At 40.0% G+C, this 24,133-nt stretch overlaps 1 protein-coding gene across 4 annotated transcripts in view; it reads left to right on the plus strand.

The window, feature by feature from the left end:
* pkn1a (protein kinase N1a) overlaps window positions 1-23,446 on the plus strand; it is a 43,698-nt gene extending 20,252 nt beyond the window's left edge. The window contains exons 1-23 of one of the 4 annotated variants that reach the window (XM_069530383.1): window positions 4,116-4,265; window positions 5,207-5,401; window positions 6,506-6,611; window positions 7,804-7,952; window positions 8,323-8,443; window positions 11,777-11,922; window positions 12,540-12,753; window positions 13,415-13,609; window positions 14,122-14,231; window positions 14,360-14,503; window positions 14,778-14,853; window positions 15,360-15,495; window positions 15,803-15,929; window positions 16,909-16,988; window positions 17,545-17,620; window positions 17,956-18,047; window positions 18,364-18,540; window positions 19,104-19,166; window positions 19,718-19,794; window positions 19,888-20,030; window positions 20,439-20,546; window positions 20,665-20,745; window positions 21,542-23,446. In XM_069530383.1, the coding sequence (XP_069386484.1) occupies window positions 4,224-4,265; window positions 5,207-5,401; window positions 6,506-6,611; window positions 7,804-7,952; window positions 8,323-8,443; window positions 11,777-11,922; window positions 12,540-12,753; window positions 13,415-13,609; window positions 14,122-14,231; window positions 14,360-14,503; window positions 14,778-14,853; window positions 15,360-15,495; window positions 15,803-15,929; window positions 16,909-16,988; window positions 17,545-17,620; window positions 17,956-18,047; window positions 18,364-18,540; window positions 19,104-19,166; window positions 19,718-19,794; window positions 19,888-20,030; window positions 20,439-20,546; window positions 20,665-20,745; window positions 21,542-21,745 (2,862 nt within the window). In that variant the 5' untranslated portion in view covers window positions 4,116-4,223 and the 3' untranslated portion in view covers window positions 21,746-23,446. Of the gene's footprint in view, window positions 1-4,115; window positions 4,266-5,206; window positions 5,402-6,505; window positions 6,612-7,803; window positions 7,953-8,322; window positions 8,444-11,776; window positions 11,923-12,539; window positions 12,754-13,414; window positions 13,610-14,121; window positions 14,232-14,359; window positions 14,504-14,777; window positions 14,854-15,359; window positions 15,496-15,802; window positions 15,930-16,908; window positions 16,989-17,544; window positions 17,621-17,955; window positions 18,048-18,363; window positions 18,541-19,103; window positions 19,167-19,717; window positions 19,795-19,887; window positions 20,031-20,438; window positions 20,547-20,664; window positions 20,746-21,541 lie in introns of those variants that run through there. The other 3 variants (XM_069530385.1, XM_069530384.1, XM_069530386.1) reach the window with 3 other exon arrangements.
* Window positions 23,447-24,133: the final 687 nt, after the last annotated feature.

Raw genomic sequence — 24,133 nt, forward strand, 5'->3', positions numbered from 1 at the left:
TTTCCAGTCTCCATTGCAAACGGTCCTCTCGCTTATGATTGTACGATGTGTACTGGGAATTCATTTAATCAGTATCATAGTATTTTCCTTACACATGAAGGCCAGTGTTAAACCAACCTTTCCTTTGTAGGAAACAGTAAATGTTTAGTTTGGTTTTTTTTCCCCCTCTCCTTGTCCACTCTCTCCGTTACCCTCGCTCCCTCTCTCTGCCATGTATGCAGTCAGTCAGTCTGACGAGGAAAGGAAACAGTGTTTCCTTGCAGGTTTGTCTTTTCAGCAAATTAATACAAAGTGGCCCATGTGGTAGTGGAAGACATTTACAGGAAATGATGTGCAAGTTACTTTAAAATATGAGAGTTTGCAGACTCATGCCTCTGTCATACTGTACTGTGTTTGCCAGTGAGATGTGATAGTTTTACCATTCATACAGGTTTTTAGCCATGACAGCTGCATGGCTCTACACATGAATATTTTGGTTTGATAATCATTCAATCTACCAACTTTGGTCTTGTCTCTATTACTACTAAATGTAATCAGATGAAATTTACATACCAATGCTGAATTCTTATGACCCCAATAGTAGATGGATTGTTATGAAATTTGGTACAAACATTTATGTTCACCTCAGGGTTTATTATCAAATCTTCAATCATACCATAACTTTTCCTCTTTGTAAATTTGTGTTTCCAACACTACTTTTGATGCTCCCGTCATCCTTAGCTGTAGTTTGTATTCATTGCTAATTGAATAATGTATGCATGCTAACATGCTATAGTAAGATGTGTTGAAGTATGTAATTCCTGAGTGTAAGCTCAGCCTCACAGAGCTGCCACCATTGCTGTAGTGTCATGCACATGGACCTTCCACTGAAAGTCCGATTTTTAGAGACTAGGTTAAAACCCTGAAGTCAGTTGTTAAATACAAAGGTGAAGAGGCTTGTGTTTCTCAGTTATCACAGCCTTACTGGGCCATGGTGAGTTGATGAAAAAATATCTGCAGCAATTTTCCTCTTTTTATTACCATAAAGCACCTGACACAATACACCTGCCACTTTTTTTGAATAAATAAATATTAAGTTTACCAAGTTTAGTATTTACAGAACTGCGGTTATCGTGTTTGAGTCTGAATTAAGGCCCACATATAGAATAGACACCAAAATTGACCTTTTTTTTAATTTCATTTCTACTAAAAGTGGTCACTTATTTTGGATCCTCAAACAAGCCGGCCCTCTTTCCACCATCATCTTTTGCTTTAAAAGAGCGACCTATCTCTCCATCCTTTGTTGAGTGTGGATTTGTTCCAGCACCGGTTCTTTCTTCTTCCTCTTAGTTTTTGTTTCTCCTTTATCATTAGCTTTGACAGTCAAAGCTCTACTGTCCCTCCTCTTTCCAGAACAGACAGCAAGCAAAAGTTATAATGGCATTTTCACCCGACATCAAATTCAGCCACAATCTAGTAGACTTTGTAATGACTGTACCCGACACACCCTCTACAATAACACAGGCCTCACTCAGAAAAGGGCTGAGCTCTGTGGCCTTCTTCCCAGAGAGACATGTCTTCACTATAAAGTGAAATAGGTTTCGTGCGATTACATCTCTTTTTTCCGTGTCGTGCACGCTTGCACAAAACCACGCTTTTCCGTGACCTTCGTGTGTGGACACTGTCTCTGTCCTGAGGGGTCATTATCACTCAGCAGGAACACTACAGGCATTATCTCCACAGAGTCCTCACACACACTTTAAACACAACTGCATGTTACCCATGTTCTGTCTTGTCATTCTCGGTCCAGCCCTGGGCTCTTCTACACTGCTCACACAGTCTGATTGAATTAGGCTCGCTGGGCGCTGTTATCTATTGAATAAGCCCATCATTACTTTCCTAGACACCGCTGCTCAACGCTCCTCCCAGGGCAAGTTCACAAGCTGCGTGGGATGAGTCCCTCCTCTTTTTAGCTTTTGTGGTGTATCAGTCTCCTCTCTTACACTGAGCTCAGTTAATTGAAAAGATGTCGATCTTAAGTTGACTTGTTTTACAACTCATCCAGTGCCTTTCTGCACTACATGCAGTAACTCTGTCAGGACACAATCTGTCCACATCTGCCGCAGTTCACATGTTTATTCCACATGTTTTTTTCAAAGTGACAGCAGACCTGTTCCCACACATCCTGAAGGCTGTGAAGAGAATTTATTCCTCGATGTTTCTTTTAATGGCAGGTTCAGGTCACATGCTCACACATAGAGATGGGGAGGGACATCTTGGCTGCAGTCAGCTTTTTCTCATCAGTCAGTCTGGATCAAAGAAAGGTCACAGCCTGGTCAGGTTAAGATGAAAAATAACCAACTACCCAGGAAGATTTGTTTTTGTTAAGTTTATTGTACAGGCAAGACATACTGCTTCTATCTATCTATCTAAACTGTCAACACTTTTTGAGTATTATTATTAATTTATTTTTACCTTTAAATTGAAATTCTAGGTGTCTTATTTCTTTATTGTATCACATCGTACTATCTTTAAAGTTATGATAATGAACTGGCCAAACTAAACTTTATGAGGATCTCAGGATTAGAGACATGAGTCAGTGTCATGTGGACAAACCACAAAACCTTTGTAAAATTAGACATTATTTACAAATTGTTTGTGTGACCAGATTATGCTGCAGTGAAGAAAATACCAACTTGGACTATTTTCCCAAAATTGGCTGTGACCGTGACAACAGTGTCAGTATAATTAGCCGAGTGTTTAATGCATTTAACTGTTCTATATCCTGTTTTATTCCTACACAATAAAACCAGTCATCAAATGAGTCTGTAGGGTCTTTCATCATGAGTGGCCAGTCATGTTATGTCTTTAATGGAGTCACAGACCACTCCTTCATCTTCTCTTTTGTGCAGCCGTCAGAGGAGCTGACGTTAGCCCAGTTACACCCCATCAGCTGCCTGTGCTGTAGCACAAGGCTAGCTGTTAGCTGTTTACTTCATCCAGCTTTTTTTGTTGTGTAAGCCCTCTGTCCAAGCAGCATCATTTCTGTCATAGTTTCCTTTTCCTATTCTTATTTGAATTTCCCTACGGGGATTAATAAAATATTTCTGATTCTGATTCAGATTTTCAGCCTCTGTCTCATTTGTGATTCCTGCAGTGGAGGAAGAACTCAAGTACAATTACCACATTAAACTTTCTATTTGAGTAAAAGTAAAGAAGTACTTGCTTTTACTACAGTCCACTACAGAGTCCTTGTAAAAATGTAGTGGAGAATAAAGTAGATATTTGCTGATATATGTGGATTAAAACTGTAAAGTACTAGAGAATAACTCCTGAATAAAGTAAAGACAAATAAAAACGTACTTTAGTACAACAACAAAGTAAATGTACCTAGTTGCATCCCACCATTAGATAACTTTGATTGATGATAAAAAAAGAAAAAGCCTGTTCACTGTGTAAGAAGGGACTTGTACACCTGTAAGATCATTGTTATTATGGAGTGTAAAGTGGCATTAAATTGAACCCATCTACCAGTTTGTGGGATGATGTTTGAAGCGAGCATGAGGACACTAAATCCACCCACTGCTGCTTATATAGAGATGTTATCGTATTTTCAGCATGATGGTACATTTCAATCCAACGGTCTTTCTATAGGGGAAGGGGAATCACCGCTGGGATTTGTAAATGTAGAGCTCAAAGGAAACAAGAAGTCAAGCGGGCAACAGAATGCATCCCAGTTACTCTCTGGCTTTGATCCAATGCTTAGAAACGCATCCTTCCCATGTTTCCGCCCTCAAGATATTATCACCAACCCAAGTGAGTGCAAATCAGAAAAATAAATCTGTCACAAATTGTCTTTAAACCATATCTGATTAATTGTTGAGCACAAGCAGCCAAGGATGACTTGGTATCATACAGGCTTAGTGCCACAGATCTGAGAATGATTGAAGAGGGAGAATGTGTGATGTGGAGAGTCTGTGTCGCTCCCCCTCCACTGACAGCAGCAAAATCGCAGAGGAAACAGGAAAGGCCTGAGAAGCTTGGTGTTAGGACGGATATCCTCTTTCGGAGGCGTTCCCCCTCCTCCCTCACTCAACTCTCCCTCTCTTTATCTCTTTTTTATGGCCCCCCCAAACCCGTTCTGCTCTCGTGTGGCATTAACTGTTTGGCTGAGCTCGGTAGCGAACCAAAGATTTCTGTTCTGTTCCTCATTTTTTGGGGGGAGAACACAATCTGAGTGAACTATGTGTTGGCATGGCGACGAAGAGGATGAGGACAGCTCGGAGGTGAAGTGTTATTGAGTTGTTTGTTTGATTTGTGTGTTCCTGTAATAGTGGCTGTGTTGCTGTGATTTCTAGTGATTAAAGCAGGATCCTGCTGTGTTCCTGATTGTGTGTCTCCAGATATCACTCTGCTAGAGGTGGTTTTGACAAACACACATCATTATGATTCTAGTAGGCAGTGGGGAAAAGTTCTATCAAGTTATTGGAAAACTTCAGCAGGAGGTGTGCCCATTTGTGTATTTTATCAAGTTAAGAAGTTCATTTCACACAGTAGAGAAGAACCGGATCATGAGAAATGTCTGAGAAGAGGCCAATGTACGATGCAGGTCATGGGACATTTCTGTTTCACTTTAATGGTGAACAGTATTGAGTACTATCCCGTTGGGCAGGAAGACTTCCTTGAAAATGGCTTCTCTATTGGTAACTTCAGTATTTCTAAACAATTCTTGTTGTATAAAGCTCCAACGCTCCAGATTTGTTTTGAATTATTATAAACACTGGCTGAACAGGATTTTGTCATTCCTGACTGCTCCTTTTGTGTTTCTTTTCTCATCATCTTGCTTCACTTTTTTATCTTTCATTTTTTTAACCCAACTTTGCCCTTTTTCCTCTGCCACCTATCCTTATCCTGTTCAACATATCTTCCTCTCGTGTCGGCCTCACTGTCAACACCACCTCTTACCAAGCTGACTTATGTAAATTAAGCTTTGTATTTTTATGACAACGGTTTTAATTACCCTGTACCCCGGTGTAGCTGGAAGCAGGGCATTGTTTTCACCCAAGTGTGTGTGTGTTTGAATATTACTTAGGAGGGTATCTCCAGATGATAACATTTTGGAACTGATCGTTTTTGTTTTTTTTATTCTGAATATATTCACTTTAACTTAACTTCTCTTCCCATGTTCCCTGTTCCTCCATCTTTCCTTCTCTACCCACCCCTCTAGAGTGACCCTGGTGGGCTGTCGGTTCTGGAGCAGCTAGGTCTGGACCAGAACTCAGACTTCTCAGACTCCAGTGTGCAGCAACTACTGGACGAGCAGCGCGAAAGGATCCGCAGGGAGATACGCAAGGAACTGAAGATCAAGGAAGGAGCTGAGAACCTGCGCAGGGCAACAACTGACAAGAGGAATGCTCAGCAGGTCAGCCGACAGCCTCCTTTTTTTTCTTTTCAATATGGGACCAAAATATGAAGCTGTTTTCTGTATCATGAGAAAAAGGGATTTGTCAAAAAGACAATCAACCAGAATGTATGAGAATGTTCCAAATAGTTTTTGTCTTTATTATTATTTTGATCTGGTGAATCAGATGCTGCCCTGTTAAATTATTATCTGGTTTGTCTCTACAGAAAGTTGGGACTTTCTGAATGGTATCTTAAATCTGCAGATGACAAAATATTTCGATTAGGCTCACTGAGCATAAATCTCCACATTATGAGGCCGGGATATTCCCAAAGCGCTCTGCCTCATGATCACACACACACCAGTACAACTGCTGGGCAGCAGCAGAATCAGCCTCTGTCTGTTGCTACAAGTGAGCAGCACCACTCAAGCACTTGGAGCATTAAATGCTTGACTAATAGGCAATTATAGGTATTAAGGGAGGAATTTCTGATTTTTCAATTGCCTATAAAAAGCATTTCCTGAATGCTGCAGTCTGGAATCTAGATTTAAACCACAGTACACTGGGAATTTATGATGCATGTTGTGATCATTCTAGTGGCATATTTTTTATCAATAAAAAGCTTGACCCAGACACTCTGAAGATGTGTTTGCTTAAAACTTTTTAAAGTAGAGATTGTCCAAACTTTGAGCACAATAGTTCACTCAGCTGTCATTAAACATGTTTGATTTGAAGTGAATTAACACAGTAAGATAAACTCTGCTTGAATTTGTTTGAATATATAGAATTGAAATTCTATATATTTGGTTGTGTTTGTGTTTCTCTTTGTTTATAGTTATTATTTATAATGAATTCAAGCCTCAATTACATTTATTTATCGTAAGGATTTGATATCAGCCCCCACAAATCCAGACTGTTGGGATCTGTCTAATTACATCCACCAAGGAGGTTTGTTTTCACCCCTGTTGATTGGTTGGTTGGTTTGTGTGTTTGTTAGCAGGATTAAGCTACGGTTATTATTGCGTTTTTGTAGAACTGGTTCTGGTTGGTGCTTTACTATGAAAATAAGACGCACTCGTATTATTTAAATCTCACTAAGAAGAAGTAAAACATTTTTATTGCAGGTGGACAGTCAGTTACGGTCTTCAAACCGCAGGGTGGACAATCTGCATGCTCAGCTGCAGGAACTGGATGCCCACATTGTGGTGAAGGGAGGAGAGGAGAATAAAGGTATGTTTTAGAAACTTATGTCATCACCTCTAACATGTCCTTTTGTTACCTTGTGTCCGGTAGAACCAAAGATGTTTCACATTAACACACAAAATCACAACTGGTTAGAATCAATTCTTGTTAGTAAAGCTACAGGTTGCAATGTATTTAATTGAGGTGTGCTGCTCCTCAGATTGCTGCCCCTTTAGCTATTTGTATAATTGGTAGATTGAAAGGGGAATTTCACTTGAATTCAGTATGAAGCTAAGCTTCATCGCAAAAAACACCTCACAGTGAACTTGTCTTATTCCCACATTTAACAAAAAACCTACAAGTAAACAGATTTGGTTGTATATGAAAACTATTGGTTTAATGTCAGTCAGTTGATCACATATCACAATGACCATTCAGTAGGGACTGGCCTCATCGAAGTGACAGATCAATGGATAGAACAATTTGATTCAGGAAAATTTGTGGTGCATAGTTTTTTTTATTTGGTTTAATTTCTAAAAAACTATTCTTGGATTCCAGAAATCTGCTTTTGACTAGATTTATTCCCAAATATCTGAAAGAATGCAAGCCCTTTATATAAATGGATAATGTTCCCCCTCTGAACGTTGAGTGTGGGTGGCCTCAAGTTTTTCCTTTTGGCCAGGGAGTTCTTTGGGCTTCTACTTTATTTGATATATATAAATGATATTTCATGTGTATTAATCCAATTATATGTTGTACTTTGAAGGCTTTTTTCTATGGTTTCAACTAAATGACACTTTCTGAACCTGAAGACACGAAGTCTTAATAATGCTGAACATAATTCATGGTAGATCATTTACAGTTGTGTCCTTAAAAACCATATACACTTTGAAATCCTCATAGTGAATTTAGATCTAACATAGCCTTGATGAATCTGGGCTGCCTCTTAGTGGAAAAATAAAATGAACTCATGACTTTCCATGCTCCATCTGGGTGGGACACCATTTGGAGAGGCCAAAGAATTGCTTCAGTCTAGTTGTTCAGTGTTGCAGCAGCTCTCTAATCACACAGACAACCATGACAATGAGTCATATTCCAGGATATTAACCTGGAATGAAACAATATTAATTTACATTAAATAAGATTAATTCAAGAGCATTTTAAGTTTTGCAGCCCATGTGTGTGAACCCTCGTCTTGTTTCTTTTTATATCATCACCAAACGTTTCCTTCCTTCCACAGATGAGTGCCCTCAGTCTCCCGGGGCAGAGAGCCGAACGTCAGCCCACAAGGAGCGCATTGCTGCCCTGGAGAGACAGCTCAACATTGAGCTCAAAGTCAAACAGGGGGTCGAGAACATGATCCCCATCTACGCCAATGGATCCACCAAGGTACAGGACACAGGCTCAGTCCATACACACACCTACAATATACACATGGCTGTTAACTGCCAGTGTATGTTAAGTAGTATATAGTCATGATCCACAACCTTTCAATTTGTTAACTCAGATGTTTATCTCTATGCAAACATCCTCTGGTACATCGGACCCCCTTCCCCCTGTGCGCACCTTATCCCTTGGCTACTTCAAATGTCCCCTCCCCCTTGTTTACGCAGCGTCTGTTTCACTTCACCTTGCTAAGACATAGTGACAACATTATTGCTCTGTCATTCAAACACATATTTCTAGTTTTATGGTTGTTTTTTAGCTTCCACCTGAATTCCATATGATTTGCTCATGGTTTTGTTCCTGTTTTAATCAGGATAAGAAGATGTTGCAGACGGCCCAGCAGATGCTACAGGACAGTAAGACCAAAATCGACATCATCCGCATGCAAATCCGTAAGGCTGTGCAGGCCACCGAGCACAATGACGACACACAGAGTAAGTTTGAGTGACTGGATAAATGAGTGAATACAAAGTATTGCTGACACTTAGGTTATAATGTTGTACCAGTATAGCTGAACACACTTGTGACCATAGTGTTACACAACAAGTCAATGCCATGTTGTGTTATTCACATGGTGGCTGGTAAATGTTTGATTCAACATTCAAATATTTTGTTTTAATCTGTGATTGCAATGGGAAATCACTACAATCTTGAAATTTAAGTTTAAGTACAAGTACAGTCTCATTGGAAAAATATACCTGCATAATATCATAATACTGTATATTTATACTGAATATAATTCATGGAACAGACAAAGTGACATATCTACAAAACACTCGAGACATGCTAGACAAACATGCTGGATTTATTCCTTGACTGAAGATTTTTTGTTGACCTGTCAATGTCAAGTGAGCTCAGCTGTAAGTCTCAGACGCTTCCTGAGATAGAAGACATGTAAAAGTGCAAAGTTTTCCTGTGTGGTTTATGAGAACGGGCAGCTGGCACTGACAGGATGCTCCTCACTGGGTCGTGTTCATGTCCTTGTGGAGTCTGCAGTCTTGCGTTCTTTGTCTCTGCATGTCAAACATTTTGTTCTGAGCAGTGGCTCCAAAATTCACAGGCACACAATAACAGAAACAGATCAATTAAAGTGCTGTCTCACTGTTTTCCCAGCATGGTTGTTGTTGGGAAGAAGATGATTGTTTCGAGATAAGTGTCTCTGTGTGTATGTGCACGTGTGTGTGTGTGTGTTGTTGAGATGGGCAAATATGTGTGTGTGTTATTAAAGGCCTGTGAAACGGTCACCTGGCGTGTCACCACCATTAGTCAAATCCACACACGTATGTAGAATAAAATAGATAAATAAATAAAAACAGTCTTTCAACAAAGAGACCAGATGCTGAATATTCTCTTTGACACACACACGCACAGTAGTATTGTGCTGTTTGTAGAAGTAAAGCAGCAACATTGCAGCAGATTGGGATCTTGTGGATGTTGCAGTTTTGATATAATCGAACACAATATGCAAAACGCAGTTATATGATTATTTGACTATTTTATTCTTAAACTGGTGAAATACCCAATCAAGCAAACGTGTGAGTTTCAGTTCTTCCTCCATTGTCATTTCAGAACAGGTGAATGAGTCTCTGTAGGGCTGTGCAGCAGTATGGCCCCTCTGGCGGTGAAGAAAGCTGCAGCAGGGAGGGACCAGTGGGAGAGGGTAGAAGTAAAACACAGATTTTAAAGATTGTGTGTTCCCTTTGGGACCATACTGCTAATGTCAGACTGACGGAGCTGATGGCTGTGAGGAAAGTGGGTGTCTTTTAAGGCCAAGAAGATAATGGCTATTTTGGAAGGGTTATTTTAGGGCCTTTTAAGGCCATACTGTATCTGTCTGTGTAACCTGATAAAAATAGTATGGATGTAAATGACCATTGAGAGCAGCAATTGTTTCGTATTCTTGGGAAGTACTACAACTTGTGACTCCAGAGGAAGCTGCGTGAAATCTGATTAAAAGCCTCTGGCGCTGTCACTCGAATTAGCATCGGTTAGGGCTGAAAACTATGACCTGCATTGCGAGTAACGATGTAGGTGTGTTAGGTGCCAGGTTTTGAAAAGAAAGAAGGATCTGTAGAATAAAAAGAGAGAATGTCTCTCTAGTTCTGCATTATCAGTTTTGATTGTTTTTTATTTGGTGATGTTCTAGCAAGTGGAGTGCTCTTATAATAGATTAGGTCTTAAAAATCTTAACATAAATCATACATTATGTGCATTACTGCACTTACTCAATAGGTATGTTATTGTTTGTAATGATAGCTTCAACATAACTTTTACCTTCAGTACTTTAATTCTAATGTTGTGCCAGTGTCCTACACAGTCTCTTGATTTTTCTTGATTATTCACTCTCTCCTTTAAACTACACACACACACACACCGGGTTGTGTGTATAGTGTACACAGACAGACAGTCTCCAGGCACCACACCCGCTGGAGGGGTCATCTAGCAGGGTCTGGGCTCCAGGCAGAACACCTTATTAGGAGATAAAAGCATCCATATCCATCTCCCCCCTACCCCCCTCTCTTTTCCTTTCTTCTTCTCCTCCTGTCTCATGCAGCGCTCTGAACAGCTCATAACTCATAAAAGTCATTTGAATCACTCCTCGGTGTCCTTCTGTCCTTCTTCCTCACTAACCCAGTCATTTGAAAGTCAAATGCACCTTTTTCAATCTTATTTATCATATTGTCCTGAACCTCATCTCAGGCCTCCTGCTCTTGTCTGTGTGTGCTCCATTGTGTTTTTTAACCACTGTGAGAGGCTGCCGTACCATTAGGTTCACTACTTAGCTGTTATTTTGCTTTGATGGTGCAACTTTGAGGCTGACCCCATGTCTGAGGAACTTTGGAACTTTGTGAGGAACTTTGAGGTTTTTATTGTTTGTTTGTTTATTTGAATGCCTCCATGTCGGAGACAGCCAGTGGCCAAAGGTTGTCTGTCTGTCCATCCGTTCCACTCTTGTGAACATGATATCTCAGGAACATCTTAAGGGAATTCATTTAAATTTGATAAAAACAGTTGGACTCAAGGATGAAATGATTAGATTTTGGTTGTCAAAGGTCACATTCATGGTGACCTTATGCTCTTATGAACATGATATATCAGGAACACCCATAGAGAATTTCATTACATTTGGCAAAAACATTAACTTGGACTCAACAATGACACGATTAGAATTTTTAGGCCTCGAGAGAATCCTTTTAAAATTGTCACAAATGCTCACTACAGTGGAAAATCACTGAAGATATGAAAATATGTATAATCTCAAACATTTAACCTTTCTTAAATTTTAGCCCCTTTTGTTTCCAGTATATGATAAGTTTGTTATTTATATATTGCATTAACTGTGATATCAAGATCATATGTTTCATAATAAGAGTTATAAAAATAGAAATTCACAAGCGAGTTTGATAGTTTTATTTCTCTGTTTTATTTTCAAGTTAAGAGGAAAAAACCATTTAGAAACAGGCTGGAGCTAAAGTAAATGCTGCTTACTGAAGAGATATCAGAGGCTGTTTACCTCCCTCTAGGCACTGCTAATGTTTTCTCTGTCTGACTCTTGTGTAATGCAAGACATGCATTAAGGCATTAACCATCCTTAGTGTGCCCTATAACACACTGCTGCCAAAACAAACAACTTGAATTTCAAAATTTAACTATAGAACATAACTGATAAAAAGATCCAGACATGAAACAGTGAGTCTTTTGCAATCTGCATTGTACAATATCTTGCATCCACCGTAATAATGGTATTTGTCCACTCCATGTTGCAGGTAACCAGGACATGTGCGGGGTGGAGCTGCGCATTGAAGAGTTGAGGCATCACTACAGGGTGGAACACGCTGTTGCTGAGGGGGCCAAAAATGTGCTCAGGCTTCTGGGGGCCAGCAAGGTTCAGGACAAGAAAGCCCTGTCTGAGGTAAGTCTTACATATATTACATTAGTCTGGATGGACATGATTGTAAACTGGAACTTGGTTGGCAGAGCAAACAACCACAAGTTATTAATTCTAGTCTTTGGTGTTGATTGCTTGTCTCAACTCTTCCCCTTGAATGTGTTTTGTACTAAACACAAATATTACACAATTATGACATGATATGGTGTCTGGCTGAGATCGATTCGATTTTATATATTAGATATTTCACAAAGCAGATTCGGCTGCTGCACAATCTCACTCTAAGTATGTGTATCTGTTTTTGTGATCAAAAGGTTGTTGTACCAGTAACGCACCAGTTCTTTGTGATTTCTGGTCATTAAAACTCACCAATAAGTCTCAAGTGTTTTCAAACAAAAACCTGTTACACCCAGTTTTCAGTCTTGAGGTTTTGGCTTATGTTTTAGAAACTAATAATTTAATGCAATGCAAATATTGAAGTGGTTGTTTACTGTTGTGAAATGTGACTAATGAAAGTCGGGATAGATTGTGTGGGATTGGATAAAGAGTTGATAGTTAATTGAGGGTCCATCGAACTATTTAAGCCATCACTCAGTGGATGTAAAGGTGCGTCACACCAGCACTGTGTTGATGCTTTGCAGGCGCAGTCTCGCCTGAGCGAGGCGTCTCAGCGGTTGGACCTGCTGAGAGACTCTCTGGACCAGCGTCTGGCGGAGCTGCCAGAGGACCACCCCAAGGCCAACATCATCAAAGAGGAGCTGGTCCTGGCCTCCTCCCCTGCCTTCAGTTCCCGCCACGGTGCCCCCTACCTGCACAACCAGTACAGCACCCTCAACAAACCCTCACCCCTCACTGGTATGTTACACAAAACAAAGCTATACGGGCCGAATTCAAGCAAGCTTACCCAACAGGGGTATAATAGTACATACATACTGACTTAAACACTGGAAAAAAACAATCGCAAAACCTTAAAACATTTGTATTATCACAGTAACATCCCTAAATCCTATTGGCAAACATATCAGACCTGAAACCTGAAATACTGCATTCACATGCCATGGTTTAAACTGCCTATGTGCACAGAATGTATCAAAGAGAATTTGCAGGATGTTTGATTCATTTTTCGTTTTCATTCATTTTTATATTTACAAAGCAGCCTGTTAACACTCTGTGTGTAGATGTATAAAATTTAATTTCATACTTGTTTTTAGTCTAGCATGAGAAATTTGATTAATATTTTTGCCATGGTACAGGGTCTGTATGTTTATTATACCTTATAGTTCAGTAAAAATGAGCATTATAACCCATGTATGTGATGGGAGCCCATATATTAATGTATGACAGGTTCGTAATGGCTGGTCATTGATTTTCAGGCTGATTCTTTCTAAATTCTGTTTATGTACACTTTATCAATGTGTCTTGACAAATTCTGAATGAAATTCTTCTTTTCATTTATGGTCTGCTGGTGTTTTGTTCCATAGTTGGTTGCACCTGAGTAGTTTTCTTCTGCCTCCAGGTACCCTGCAGGTGCAGCTGCTGGGCTGTGTGGGGTTGTTGGAGGTGGTCCCAGGTCGCAATAAAGGGACGGCTGTCATGCTGCCCTGTCACAGCCCTGGAGACACAAGGTCTTTCATGAGGGGTAGCAAAGGACTCTATGGACGAAGCGGCTCAGTCAGTGGGAAGACGCCCAGCAAGACAGATGAGCTCTCATGTAAGTGTTTTTCCATCTGAGGGACATTCACTTCAACAGCTTTAAAAATAAATAGGCTCTTTTGATTTAACTTAACATTGCACCTCTCTAGAAACTTAATTCATTGATTTAAATCTAGATATATTTCCTGTACTATCAGTGTCTTTTTCAGTGCAGTATAGCAACATTACCAATCCCTAGTAACTACGTTAAATGTAGATGTACGTTGTGGCTGAGCCAGTATGTGCTTTAGGTTGCTGAGGTTGGCCGCTGTAGTTCAGCACTCACACATCAGGGCACAGCAGCATCAGCAAATTTTTCTGGATTACCTCAATGTCCTGAGTTGGCAATTCACAAACCATGTTGTTATCATCTTGCACTTCCTGTGGTTTCTCCAGAGAAATTAATGACAGACATTAATCAATACTAAAATTGTATTATGTATTATTGAGTAAGCTGTAGCTTTCATTTCTATACTGGTAAAGGAATGTTGCCTATGGAGGAAATAAGTGTGTATGTATGTGTGTGTGCAGCTGAGGTGAGTGCTGTGCTGAAGCTGGATAACACAGTGGTCGGCCAGACATCCTGGAGGACTGTGGGAGAACAGGCCTGGGACCAGACTTTTACTGTGGAGCTGGAAAGGGTTAGTAGATATACACATAAACTAGTAGAGTGCATGCAAGTGTCCTTTCAATAAAGTAAAACTGCTCTTTCCATGTGTCTGTTTGCATGTAACTGTTGACCACTGTCGTGTGTCTGTGTATGTTTCAGACACGAGAGATGGAGATCGCAGTTTACTGGAAGGATTATCGCTCGCTGTGCGCTTTGAAGTACCTGAAGCTGGAGGAGTTCCTGGACAACCAGAAACACAGAGTTCAGCTGGAGCTGGAGCCTCACGGCCTGCTGCTGGCTGAGGTACACACTCAGATGTCCCTGCATACATGACACCTATCTATGAAAGTGCTCTAAATATATCCAAAGATATTCAAATGTGCGCATATACACCTACCCACACACACACACACACACACACAGGCTGTCAGATGCACCTGTGCAACACCGCTTTGATATAGCATACTTCAAAGGTACAACCATCTAAGTGTGATACCTGGCTGCTGTGTATTTTCCATGTTTCATGTTTGTGTGTGTGTGTGTGTGCGTGCGTGCGTGTGTGTGCGTTTTTTTCCAGGTGACCTTCTTTAACCCAGTAATTGAGAGAGTTCCTCGTCTCCAGAGGCAGAAGAAAATATTTTCTAAGCAGCAAGGTGAGGACGAGGCATAGCAGACAGGAGACAAAGACAGATAATCTGAATTGAGAAATTTCAGCGTTTTCACAAGTTATTTTTCTGCTCTGAAAAATTCATACATAGAAACATTTAGTGCAAATAAGTTGTGTCCAAACAGGTTCTATCTTCATGGCCAGAAGCAAAGCACGCTGCCGTCCACTGTATTCTCATTTAGACCACAGCACCCTCTAGTGGTGACTGACATTGTGTCTTCATGATTATTCATGCAGCATTTGTCGAAACACAGTTATAAAGTACCTCACTCAAACAAGAAATATATTTAAAAGCAGGCATGAAGCAAAAACTAGTTTCGGAAAACCTCTCATTTTATTTCCAGTGACCAATATTACCTTCTTGGCAGAGGTAATAAACAATGAGAGAAACTCATGAATAATATAATATATTGATGGTATCTGTTGTGTGTGTGTTGTGTGTGTGTGTGTGTGTGTGTGTGCATGTGTGTGTGTGCGTGCGTGCGTTTCCAGGCAAGGCATTCCTTCGGGCTCGCCAAATGAATGTGGATATCGGGACATGGGTGAGGCTGCTGCGAAACGCCATTCCCACTGTCAACAACTCAGGAACCTACAGTCCCAACGCGCACAGTCTAACACTTAACTCCGGGTGAGATACACCAGTAAATCGTGCCTAAGCCACAGAGGTGTTCACACACACACTCACTCAAACACACTCTCATTCATCATCTACATGTGACGTTTGATAGCTGTCAGCGAGACTTTGCTATCAAACAGCTGCAGCATTCCTTGAACCTTATTCCTTGTGTTTCCTGGCAGAGAATAAAGCATGTGATGCTTTCTCTGCCCCGTGTCTAACAACCCCTCTGTGTTCTGTTCTTGTCTGTTCATCTGTCCGTCTGCTTCGCTGTGTTGGCCTGTTCGTGCATGTGTGTATCTCTGTGTGAATTTTTCAGGGAGATCTCTGTGGAGAAGTTGAGTCTGGACAGCGACTCTCCGATAAGAGGCGATTACAAGAGAGACACGGACACACACACTCCGGTGAGACAGACAGAGACAGAGGACGCCCAGGAAATGGGGGAGGTGTGTTTGAGGGGTTGGGTCTACTGTAGTAAAGCCACTGTGGTCAGTACGGGACAAAGAAAATCCATCTATTGAAAAATGAAATTAAAAAGGTCTTGATCCATACATTGAGAAAAGAGTAACTGTTTGTTTTACCCATTTGATCTGTGTTGAACATATTAATCCATAATTAAAAAATGTAAAAAAATTGGTTTTTATTAACAATTCAGTTTAAGATTGGACTTTATTTTAAGGTTAAACAAATGTAGTTCAGATTTCTGTTTGTACAAATTTTAAAGAAGTCGTCAATATTACAAATTAACCAGACAAATATTTTCAGGTAGGCCCCATGAAGAGCATACAGAAATAAAACTGTTAAATAAATAAATATATTATTGGTTATATTAATATGTATTAGTTATATTATCAATCTATAAAAAACTGCTGTTTTAGATATATCCATCCATTTATTTTATTTTGCTCTGTAAGCCCAGTGAACCCAGAAAGCCCAAACTAAAAAGGGTCTTGATCATTACATACATTTAGTTAATATGACAGCAGGTTTGTGGGGCGGCTGTGGCTGAGGGGGTGGAGCACTTGTCCTCCAACCAGTAGATCAGCAGCTTGAATCCCAGCCCATGCTCCTTGGGCAAGATGCTAAACCCCACCAAAAATGGCCCCTCATAGATGTTGGATGCACTAACTGTAAGTCGCTTTGGATAAAAAGCGTCATGTAATGTAATCATAACATCTCTTCTCTAGACACATGTATGACAGAACACCCGGTGTGATTGTCTTGATTCTTGACCACAGTGTCTCCAGAAACTGTCAGGTTTTAAGTGCAGAGCAGAGTGTGAATCAGTGAACGTGCTGTTTGTACAGTATGTCACATCCAAGCTGTTGTAAAACCATGTCTTTCGTCTTCCGTCCTCTCCTCTTTCCGTCTCTGTGTCTCTGCATCTTTTTTCGTTTGTCTCTTTCCTTGCATGTCTCCCACCAGGACCGGCTTCCAGTCATTGAGCCCTTCTCCCCCCCAGACCTCACCCCTGAGTGCCCTGTCCAAACCCCACCTGTTAGCAGGTACACACTTGCACACAGTCACAATGTGTTCATATGCAGTTTTTAAATATATATATATATATATATGTGTATATATAGAGCGTGTATGTTTATATGTGTGTTTGTGTGTATATATATATATATATATATATATATATATATAAATATGTTCAACACAGGTTTAGTCTGATATTTTCTGTATATAGTATGTTTGTCTGTTCTTGACTGTTTAAGATTCACATTTGGACGTGTCATAGTAAGAAAATAATGAATAACCTCTTGGCTGCTCCAGTTTCAGGATCCAGAGATTAGTCATATGTGATCTCTGTCATACTGTCAGGGCTTATTAAGACAGATAATGTTTTTATTTCCACCTTTTTATGCAATGACCAGTTCTATCTATTTGTCTCAGATGTTATATTTAAATACTTTGAGCACAGAACACTTGACCCAGTGTCTCACATGACAATTGATGCTGACATGAATTAAGAGCAATCGATATGTGTCAATGTCGGTTTTTTTGTATTTTATTATCCACTGTAAAATAATCATTTTGACTGTGTGTCCATCTGTCCAGTAAGCAGAGAAAAGGTCCTCTGTCCCTGCAGGACTTCAGGCTGATCGCTGTATTGGGCAGGGGACACTTTGGGAAGGTACAGTTTCTTAGTAGAGCTTTTTTTTTCTTTATCAATGAGACCTTTTAACTTGGAATCAAAAAGACAGGTCAGCATTAAGACAAAGAAGAAAGCTGCTCAATGTGGGAACAAATGTCTTCAGCTATTGTCACGAAAAGCTTTGGACTGAAAGGGACATAATAATTATCTCATTACCAGAAAATGTTTGGTTTAATGCATCTAAATCTGACCTTTTTAAAACGTCTTGATAAGTTGTATATCTACACATTTTCAGTTTGTACTTTACGGATTTTGTACATTTTAAAAGAGAAAAACAAAGTCACTTTTTGCTGCTCGTGTTTGTCTGCCTCTAGGTGTTGTTGTCAGAGTACAAGAAAACCGGCACGATGTATGCCATCAAAGCTCTGAAGAAGGGAGATATCATGGCCCGGGATGAGGTGGAGAGGTGTGTTTTTGTGGTCCTGTGTTTGGGTGTGTTTGGTTGCTGTTTTTCAGCCTGGATCCTCCCTGCATTTCTCCTCCTCTGTAGTTCACTGCATTAATCTGTGTTGCTGTGTCTTGAATCACCATGATTACAGTTCATCTGTGGGCTGAGTGTGGGTGTGTCATCGACCACAGTAAATACCATCTAATTATATATAAATGTGTCTAATTTTTCTTTCTGCTCTTTTCCTCTCCTCTCTTCATTTCCTCTCTTCCCCTTTTTCCTCTTTTCTCTGCTGATCAACTCCTTTCCACCTATTTACTTTTCCTTCCCCTAGTCTGATGTGCGAGAAGCGCATCTTTGAGATCGTGAACATGTCGCACCATCCCTTCCTGGTCAACCTGTTTGCGTGTTTCCAGACAGCAGAACACGTGTGTTTTGTTATGGAGTACACAGCAGGAGGAGACCTGATGATGCACATCCACACAGACGTCTTCACAGAGCCAAGAGCTGTGTACGTAACTCACTTTAAAATTTGAGGCTTGTTTGTATTATTTTATTATTTTTATTTTATATATTACTATTTGTTTACATATTCCACAAATTCAGGCTTGAACAAAAGTCTGTTAAGTCCTGATTGTTGAAAAAATGAATTCTTAAACCTCTAACACCCTGAAAATGTTTCAAAACAGAGATGAACTCTAGAAAATTTGAGGGGGGCGTCTGACAGGAAAGGTTGCGGAAAATATCAATTGCAACTGACTCAGATAATGAAAAGTATTGTTTTTGACTGCAGGGCATTAAACTGAAAACCTAACTATTGTATGATAACTATAGTAGCAATTGTTTTTATGTTGTGTGTCATCTTTTGTTCTACATCCACACAAGCAGTGCCCCTCAGCTGTAACACCAGCATCCCTTTTTTAGAGCAGTATCAGTTCAGGCAGCAGCTGGCGAGCAGCTGGTTGTCAGCCCTCGGACAGTAGTTTTGGTTTTGGTCGCTCGTGGCCTGAGAGCAAAGTTAGTGCTGTTTTGTTAGTGCTGCTGTTTAATAGTGTTTCTTTGGTTTAACCTCAGGTTTTATGCTGCCTGCGTGGTTCTTGGACTGCAGTTCCTTCATGACCATAAGATTGTGTACAGGTGAGTGGAACCAGAACATACCCCGCTGACCCAACAGCTGAGCTGCAAAAGTACCTTCACATCTTCTATGTCCAGGAGCAAAATTCTGACTATAAGAAGACTACTAAGGGCTTAATAGAAAAAATTGAGATTAAAAGACTAACAATCTAAAAAAGACAATAATGATCCGTTCACAAAATGGAAAGGAATAAAATTAAGTTTTACACACAAATAAAACACATCATATGTCATATATTCATAAAAGTTTTGTGATGAAATGTTTTAAGAAGAGATTTAAAAGATACTAATGATGTTGTCTGATCTCAATAGTTAACTGTTCCACAGGGCCACCAAACAAAGAAGCTTCCAAATAACTGACAATAAATCTTCTTAAATTCTGTTCTTCAATTGTCCCTTTGACTTTGATTCTATTTTCCCATCAAGTTTTTGAGTATTTGATTTTTTCCTTTTATATCTCTTAATCTCTTTGTGTACTCAGTGCTGTGCTTAGTGAGATACTGTAACCAGACACGGATCCTCACCCACGTCTTTTCACTTTCCTTCTCTTCCAGAGACCTCAAGCTCGACAACCTGCTGCTTGACACAGATGGTTATGTGAAGATCGCTGACTTTGGACTGTGTAAAGAAGGTGGATATTTATGTCATTGACAGATGGACTGTCTGAGTTCAGTTTGCCTTTAAGGGTTCAGCCACAATTTCACCTTTCTGCCTCTGTGTGTAGGAATGGGTTACGGTGACCGGACCAGCACCTTCTGTGGGACCCCTGAGTTTTTGGCCCCTGAGGTCCTGACAGATACATCCTATACCCGAGCAGTGGACTGGTGGGGACTCGGGGTCCTCATCTATGAGATGTTGGTGGGAGAGGTGAGAACTAACTCATGTTCACATACACAAAGATTTTACAGTGTCCATGGGCTAATAGCTAACTAAATGTTCATTTGAACACACTTTACAAAGTTGTGAGGTTGATATCACATGTATTTTAGAGAATTCTGAATTCACTCCTGGCCTTTGCAAACAGCTGTTGTGAAAGCATTTCATCAAGTTTTCATTATCAAATTATATTTTATCTTAAAATGGGGAAATAAAAGATATAATATTTTGTATCTACATGCTTTAGTTATCTTCATACATACCTGTGCAAAGAGGAATGGGCGTATATTTGGTTAACATTAGTAATGTAGATTTTATTGAGTTAAGTGTACATTGTGTATCTGTGTGTGTGTATGTGTGTGTGTGTGTGTGTGTGTGTGTGTGTGTGTGTGTGTGTAGTCTCCGTTCCCAGGAGACGATGAGGAGGAGGTGTTTGACAGCATTGTGAATGATGAAGTACGCTACCCACGCTTCCTCTCCACCGAGGCCATCGGCATCATGAGAAGGGTGAAAATACACACAACACAATCATAACAAAAACTAATCACATGTTAGAAGTTGACAAACTGGAAAAAAGTTAATAATATCCTCATCGTGTTGTGTGTGTGTGTGTTGTCACGAGCAGCTATTAAGGAGGAACCCAGAGAGAAGACTGGGCTCTGGTGAGAAGGATGCAGAGGAGGTGAAGAAGCAGCCATTTTTCAGAGTAAGTCCACGCATGCTTTCTTTTTTTATATGGATGAGAAGAAATGCTTGTGAGCATTTAAACTGTGCTCACCCAAACCCAGAGCAAGTGTTTATCCACAGAGGCGCATGGCAGGGTTTAAGAGAGTGGTTTACACACGTGCAGTAAAAATCTACGACCAAATAGCAAAACTAGAACAGGACTCAGAGAGAGCAAACCTCCACCAAGGCCCAACAGTCCCCTTACGAAACCACATATTCAAATTCACTGGTTCCGGTTTTGGATCTGCAGCAAATTGCACACACTCAATTTTCAAAACTTTGTTTTTTTTTTCTTCAAGGTCTATGAATTATTTTCATCAACCAAAAATGTTGAAAACTTCTTATCTCACAATGTTAAATATTTTTTTTGAATGCCTTGAACCACTGAAACATACCACATCCTTCCCTCAAGTTTCGTGGTAATCCTCTCTGTAGTTTTTTGCATAATCCTGCCAACTAACAGACATAACATCCTTGCCAGAGGTAAAAAACAGCCCATACCTTATTGTACAGGAAATATTCAGTTTGTACCGACAGTAACAGATCGAATCAGTTGTGAAGAAGGCAAGAGGTTGGTGAAGTCATTCATAAATAGCAACAGTCACTGACTCCACTTGTGCACATGTCAGTTTCTAAAACACAGGTGAATGTAGAGCCTTGAAAAAGAGTAAGTCTTTTTTGGCTCTTGAAAGCAAATATGTGAAGAACTAAGAAAGATCAGTAAATTTTTTCATCTCTAAATTATTTTCCATCTCTGTTCCTCTATCTCCATTCAGAATGTGGACTGGGAGGCGTTGCTGCAAAGAACAGTGCCCCCTCCCTTCATCCCCTCCATCGGCAGCAAAGAAGATGTCAGTAACTTCGATGAGGAGTTCACCACCGAACTTCCCACCCTCACGCCTCCCCGGGAGCCCCGCGTGCTCTCCCGCAAAGACCAGGACAGCTTCCGGGACTTTGACTATGTCTCAGACCTCTGCTAGTGGACCTGTCGCCTCACACACCTCGAGGAATGTTCAAGCTTCATGGCGGCTTCCGTCAGAGCGGACCGGCAGTCTAGTCTAACTGTCCACTGACTGTTTTTTCTGCCATTAATTACACTGTGAATGAATGTGGAGAGACAGAAAGAAGTCTGTTTTTTATGTGAAGGTTTTAAAGATTGAGAACAGAGGAAGTAAAAGTTGGGACAGATAGCTGATGGGGTTAAATGTTCTATCTTGAATGAAGGATGAACAGAGAGCCCCACTACAATCATTGTACAACACACCAGTGACTTGTGTATCTTACAAACATTACTTTTGAAACAGGCCTCCTCCGATCCTCTTACGTGTCAGTGTCGTCACCTGTGCAGCTGTGAGGGGACAGGTTCTTTTTACTGTTGACTGTTTGGAGGTTGCTCAGTGTCCTCTTATACCGATGCCTTACATTTGTACTTGTGTTTTATCCACGGAGAAGCCTTTTTGTTTTAATATTTTGGAGCAGCGATAACGACGTGCTGCAGAAATACTCTTTTTAATAAAAAAAGAAGATTTGCTAGTCAGAGTGGAATTAAACGTTCAGAGTAAATATATGCTTGGAGCTTTTCCAGCATTCGTATCATGACGACCTGCAGACTGCAGACTCATGCTCGGCGTATTATGAGTTAACTATAGGGTAAAAAACCACTGTCTGATAGTGGACTTTTCATGCCCCATATTTGATGACTGTCGATGCATTGTTCAATACCTTGCACATACTTAATGTGTGCTTTTTTATTTGGGATGTTTGGGTATTACACACATTTGATATAAGCATGTGTAGCAAACAGACACAAAACCATGGGCGTAAAAGCTATGTTGCAAGCAGGTTATTGTTTGTTTTTTTTGTCAGAAAAAAAATACACTAAGACTTGAAAAAGTTGAAAAAAGATTGTCCTTTATGGGTTTGACACATTCCTCCTGTTTTCGAGATGCTAGCAGACCTTTGTTAACATGGAGTAAGTGATTACATCAGACTTTAAACTCATCGAACACTGGCTGTAGCATTTGTTTTAATGTCTGTTTTTAAAAACTCTAGCCAACCACAGGTTTAAATCAACCTGCTGCAGGGTTTGGTTTTCATCAGAGCGATAACATTATCTTTCTTCTAACTGAAACTGACTGATATCTTAGTACTGTTTTAAAAATTCTGGGTGGCATCACAAGCAAAACAAACCTCACCAGCCACTTTTCCACAGTAGAATGAATTGGAGAGTTTGCTGCAGTGAACGCAGCCTTTGATCCGAGCAAACGAGTTCTCTTAGCAATACATTTCTACATGAAAAACTATCATCTGAGGGAAAGTAAGTGTTGGAAACATATGAGCCAGTGGTATAAACGTCTGTTAACATTGAAATATCTCTGAGTACAGGAGACATTTGATGTGAAGCTTGTATGATGGTGTCGATTTTACCTTCTCTTGTGTAAGACAATACAAAAACCATGTGAGAGAATGAGATGATTCATTTTATAAAGAAAATCTGGAGTGAAGCTAATTGTTGGTATGTTCATGGGAGAGTTCATTCACGTACAGATACTGGAGAGTGAAGACGAGAATCCTGCAATAACGCGTCAGATACATTTCAGTAAAACAAAACAACTACTCAATGTCTATTTGTGTGTATTTGTGATGGTTACAAGTGTAGAAATACATTTTAAATCAATGTGTTTGGATCTGAACTGGTCATTGACTTATGTTTTATCAACTTTGAAGACTGTCACTTTGTACCAAGCAACAGCGCCCCCTGCAGCCTCACATTGTGATTCATTCTGTTTGACTCCTTGACCAGGCGATGACGTGGTTTTCATGTTGCGAAAAAAACCTGCCTATCAATTTCCTGACTGTGTAGTCCCTGAACTACTCATTCAACTGAAACACAGCTCAACAGCTCCAAAGCTGCCACTGTAACTAATACACCATTCAAGTCCTTTGAGAATTTTAGATATTTTGAAGGTTTCCTTGATGAATATTGGAGATAAACACTGGTTTTTAATGACCTTGGTGTGATAATATATCCATTTCTTATCTTTGTACAAGATTCTTTTTGAGTTGAATATGTTTCAGTTTGAATATTACTCTCAAACAACTCATTGTTAAGTGGATCAAAGTCCTCGTCAAAACTTGCCAAGGGTAGCATTGTTTATCAAATAGTTATTAAAACTGTTGCTTTTTAATTATCTATCTATTGACTGATCATGTGACCTATCCTAAAAGCCTCAAAGTCTCAGCTCTGTGATAACAGAAAATCCTAACAGGTTTCCAATATTACATTAAACCCACATGCAGGCATACATACTCTACTGAATGTCAGCAAATGAGTGTGTTAAACATAAGACAGCATACAGTGATTAAAA

The sequence above is a fragment of the Paralichthys olivaceus genome, chromosome 8 (genome assembly GCF_024713975.1).
Source record: "Paralichthys olivaceus isolate ysfri-2021 chromosome 8, ASM2471397v2, whole genome shotgun sequence".
NCBI classification, from domain to species: Eukaryota; Metazoa; Chordata; class Actinopteri; order Pleuronectiformes; family Paralichthyidae; genus Paralichthys; species Paralichthys olivaceus.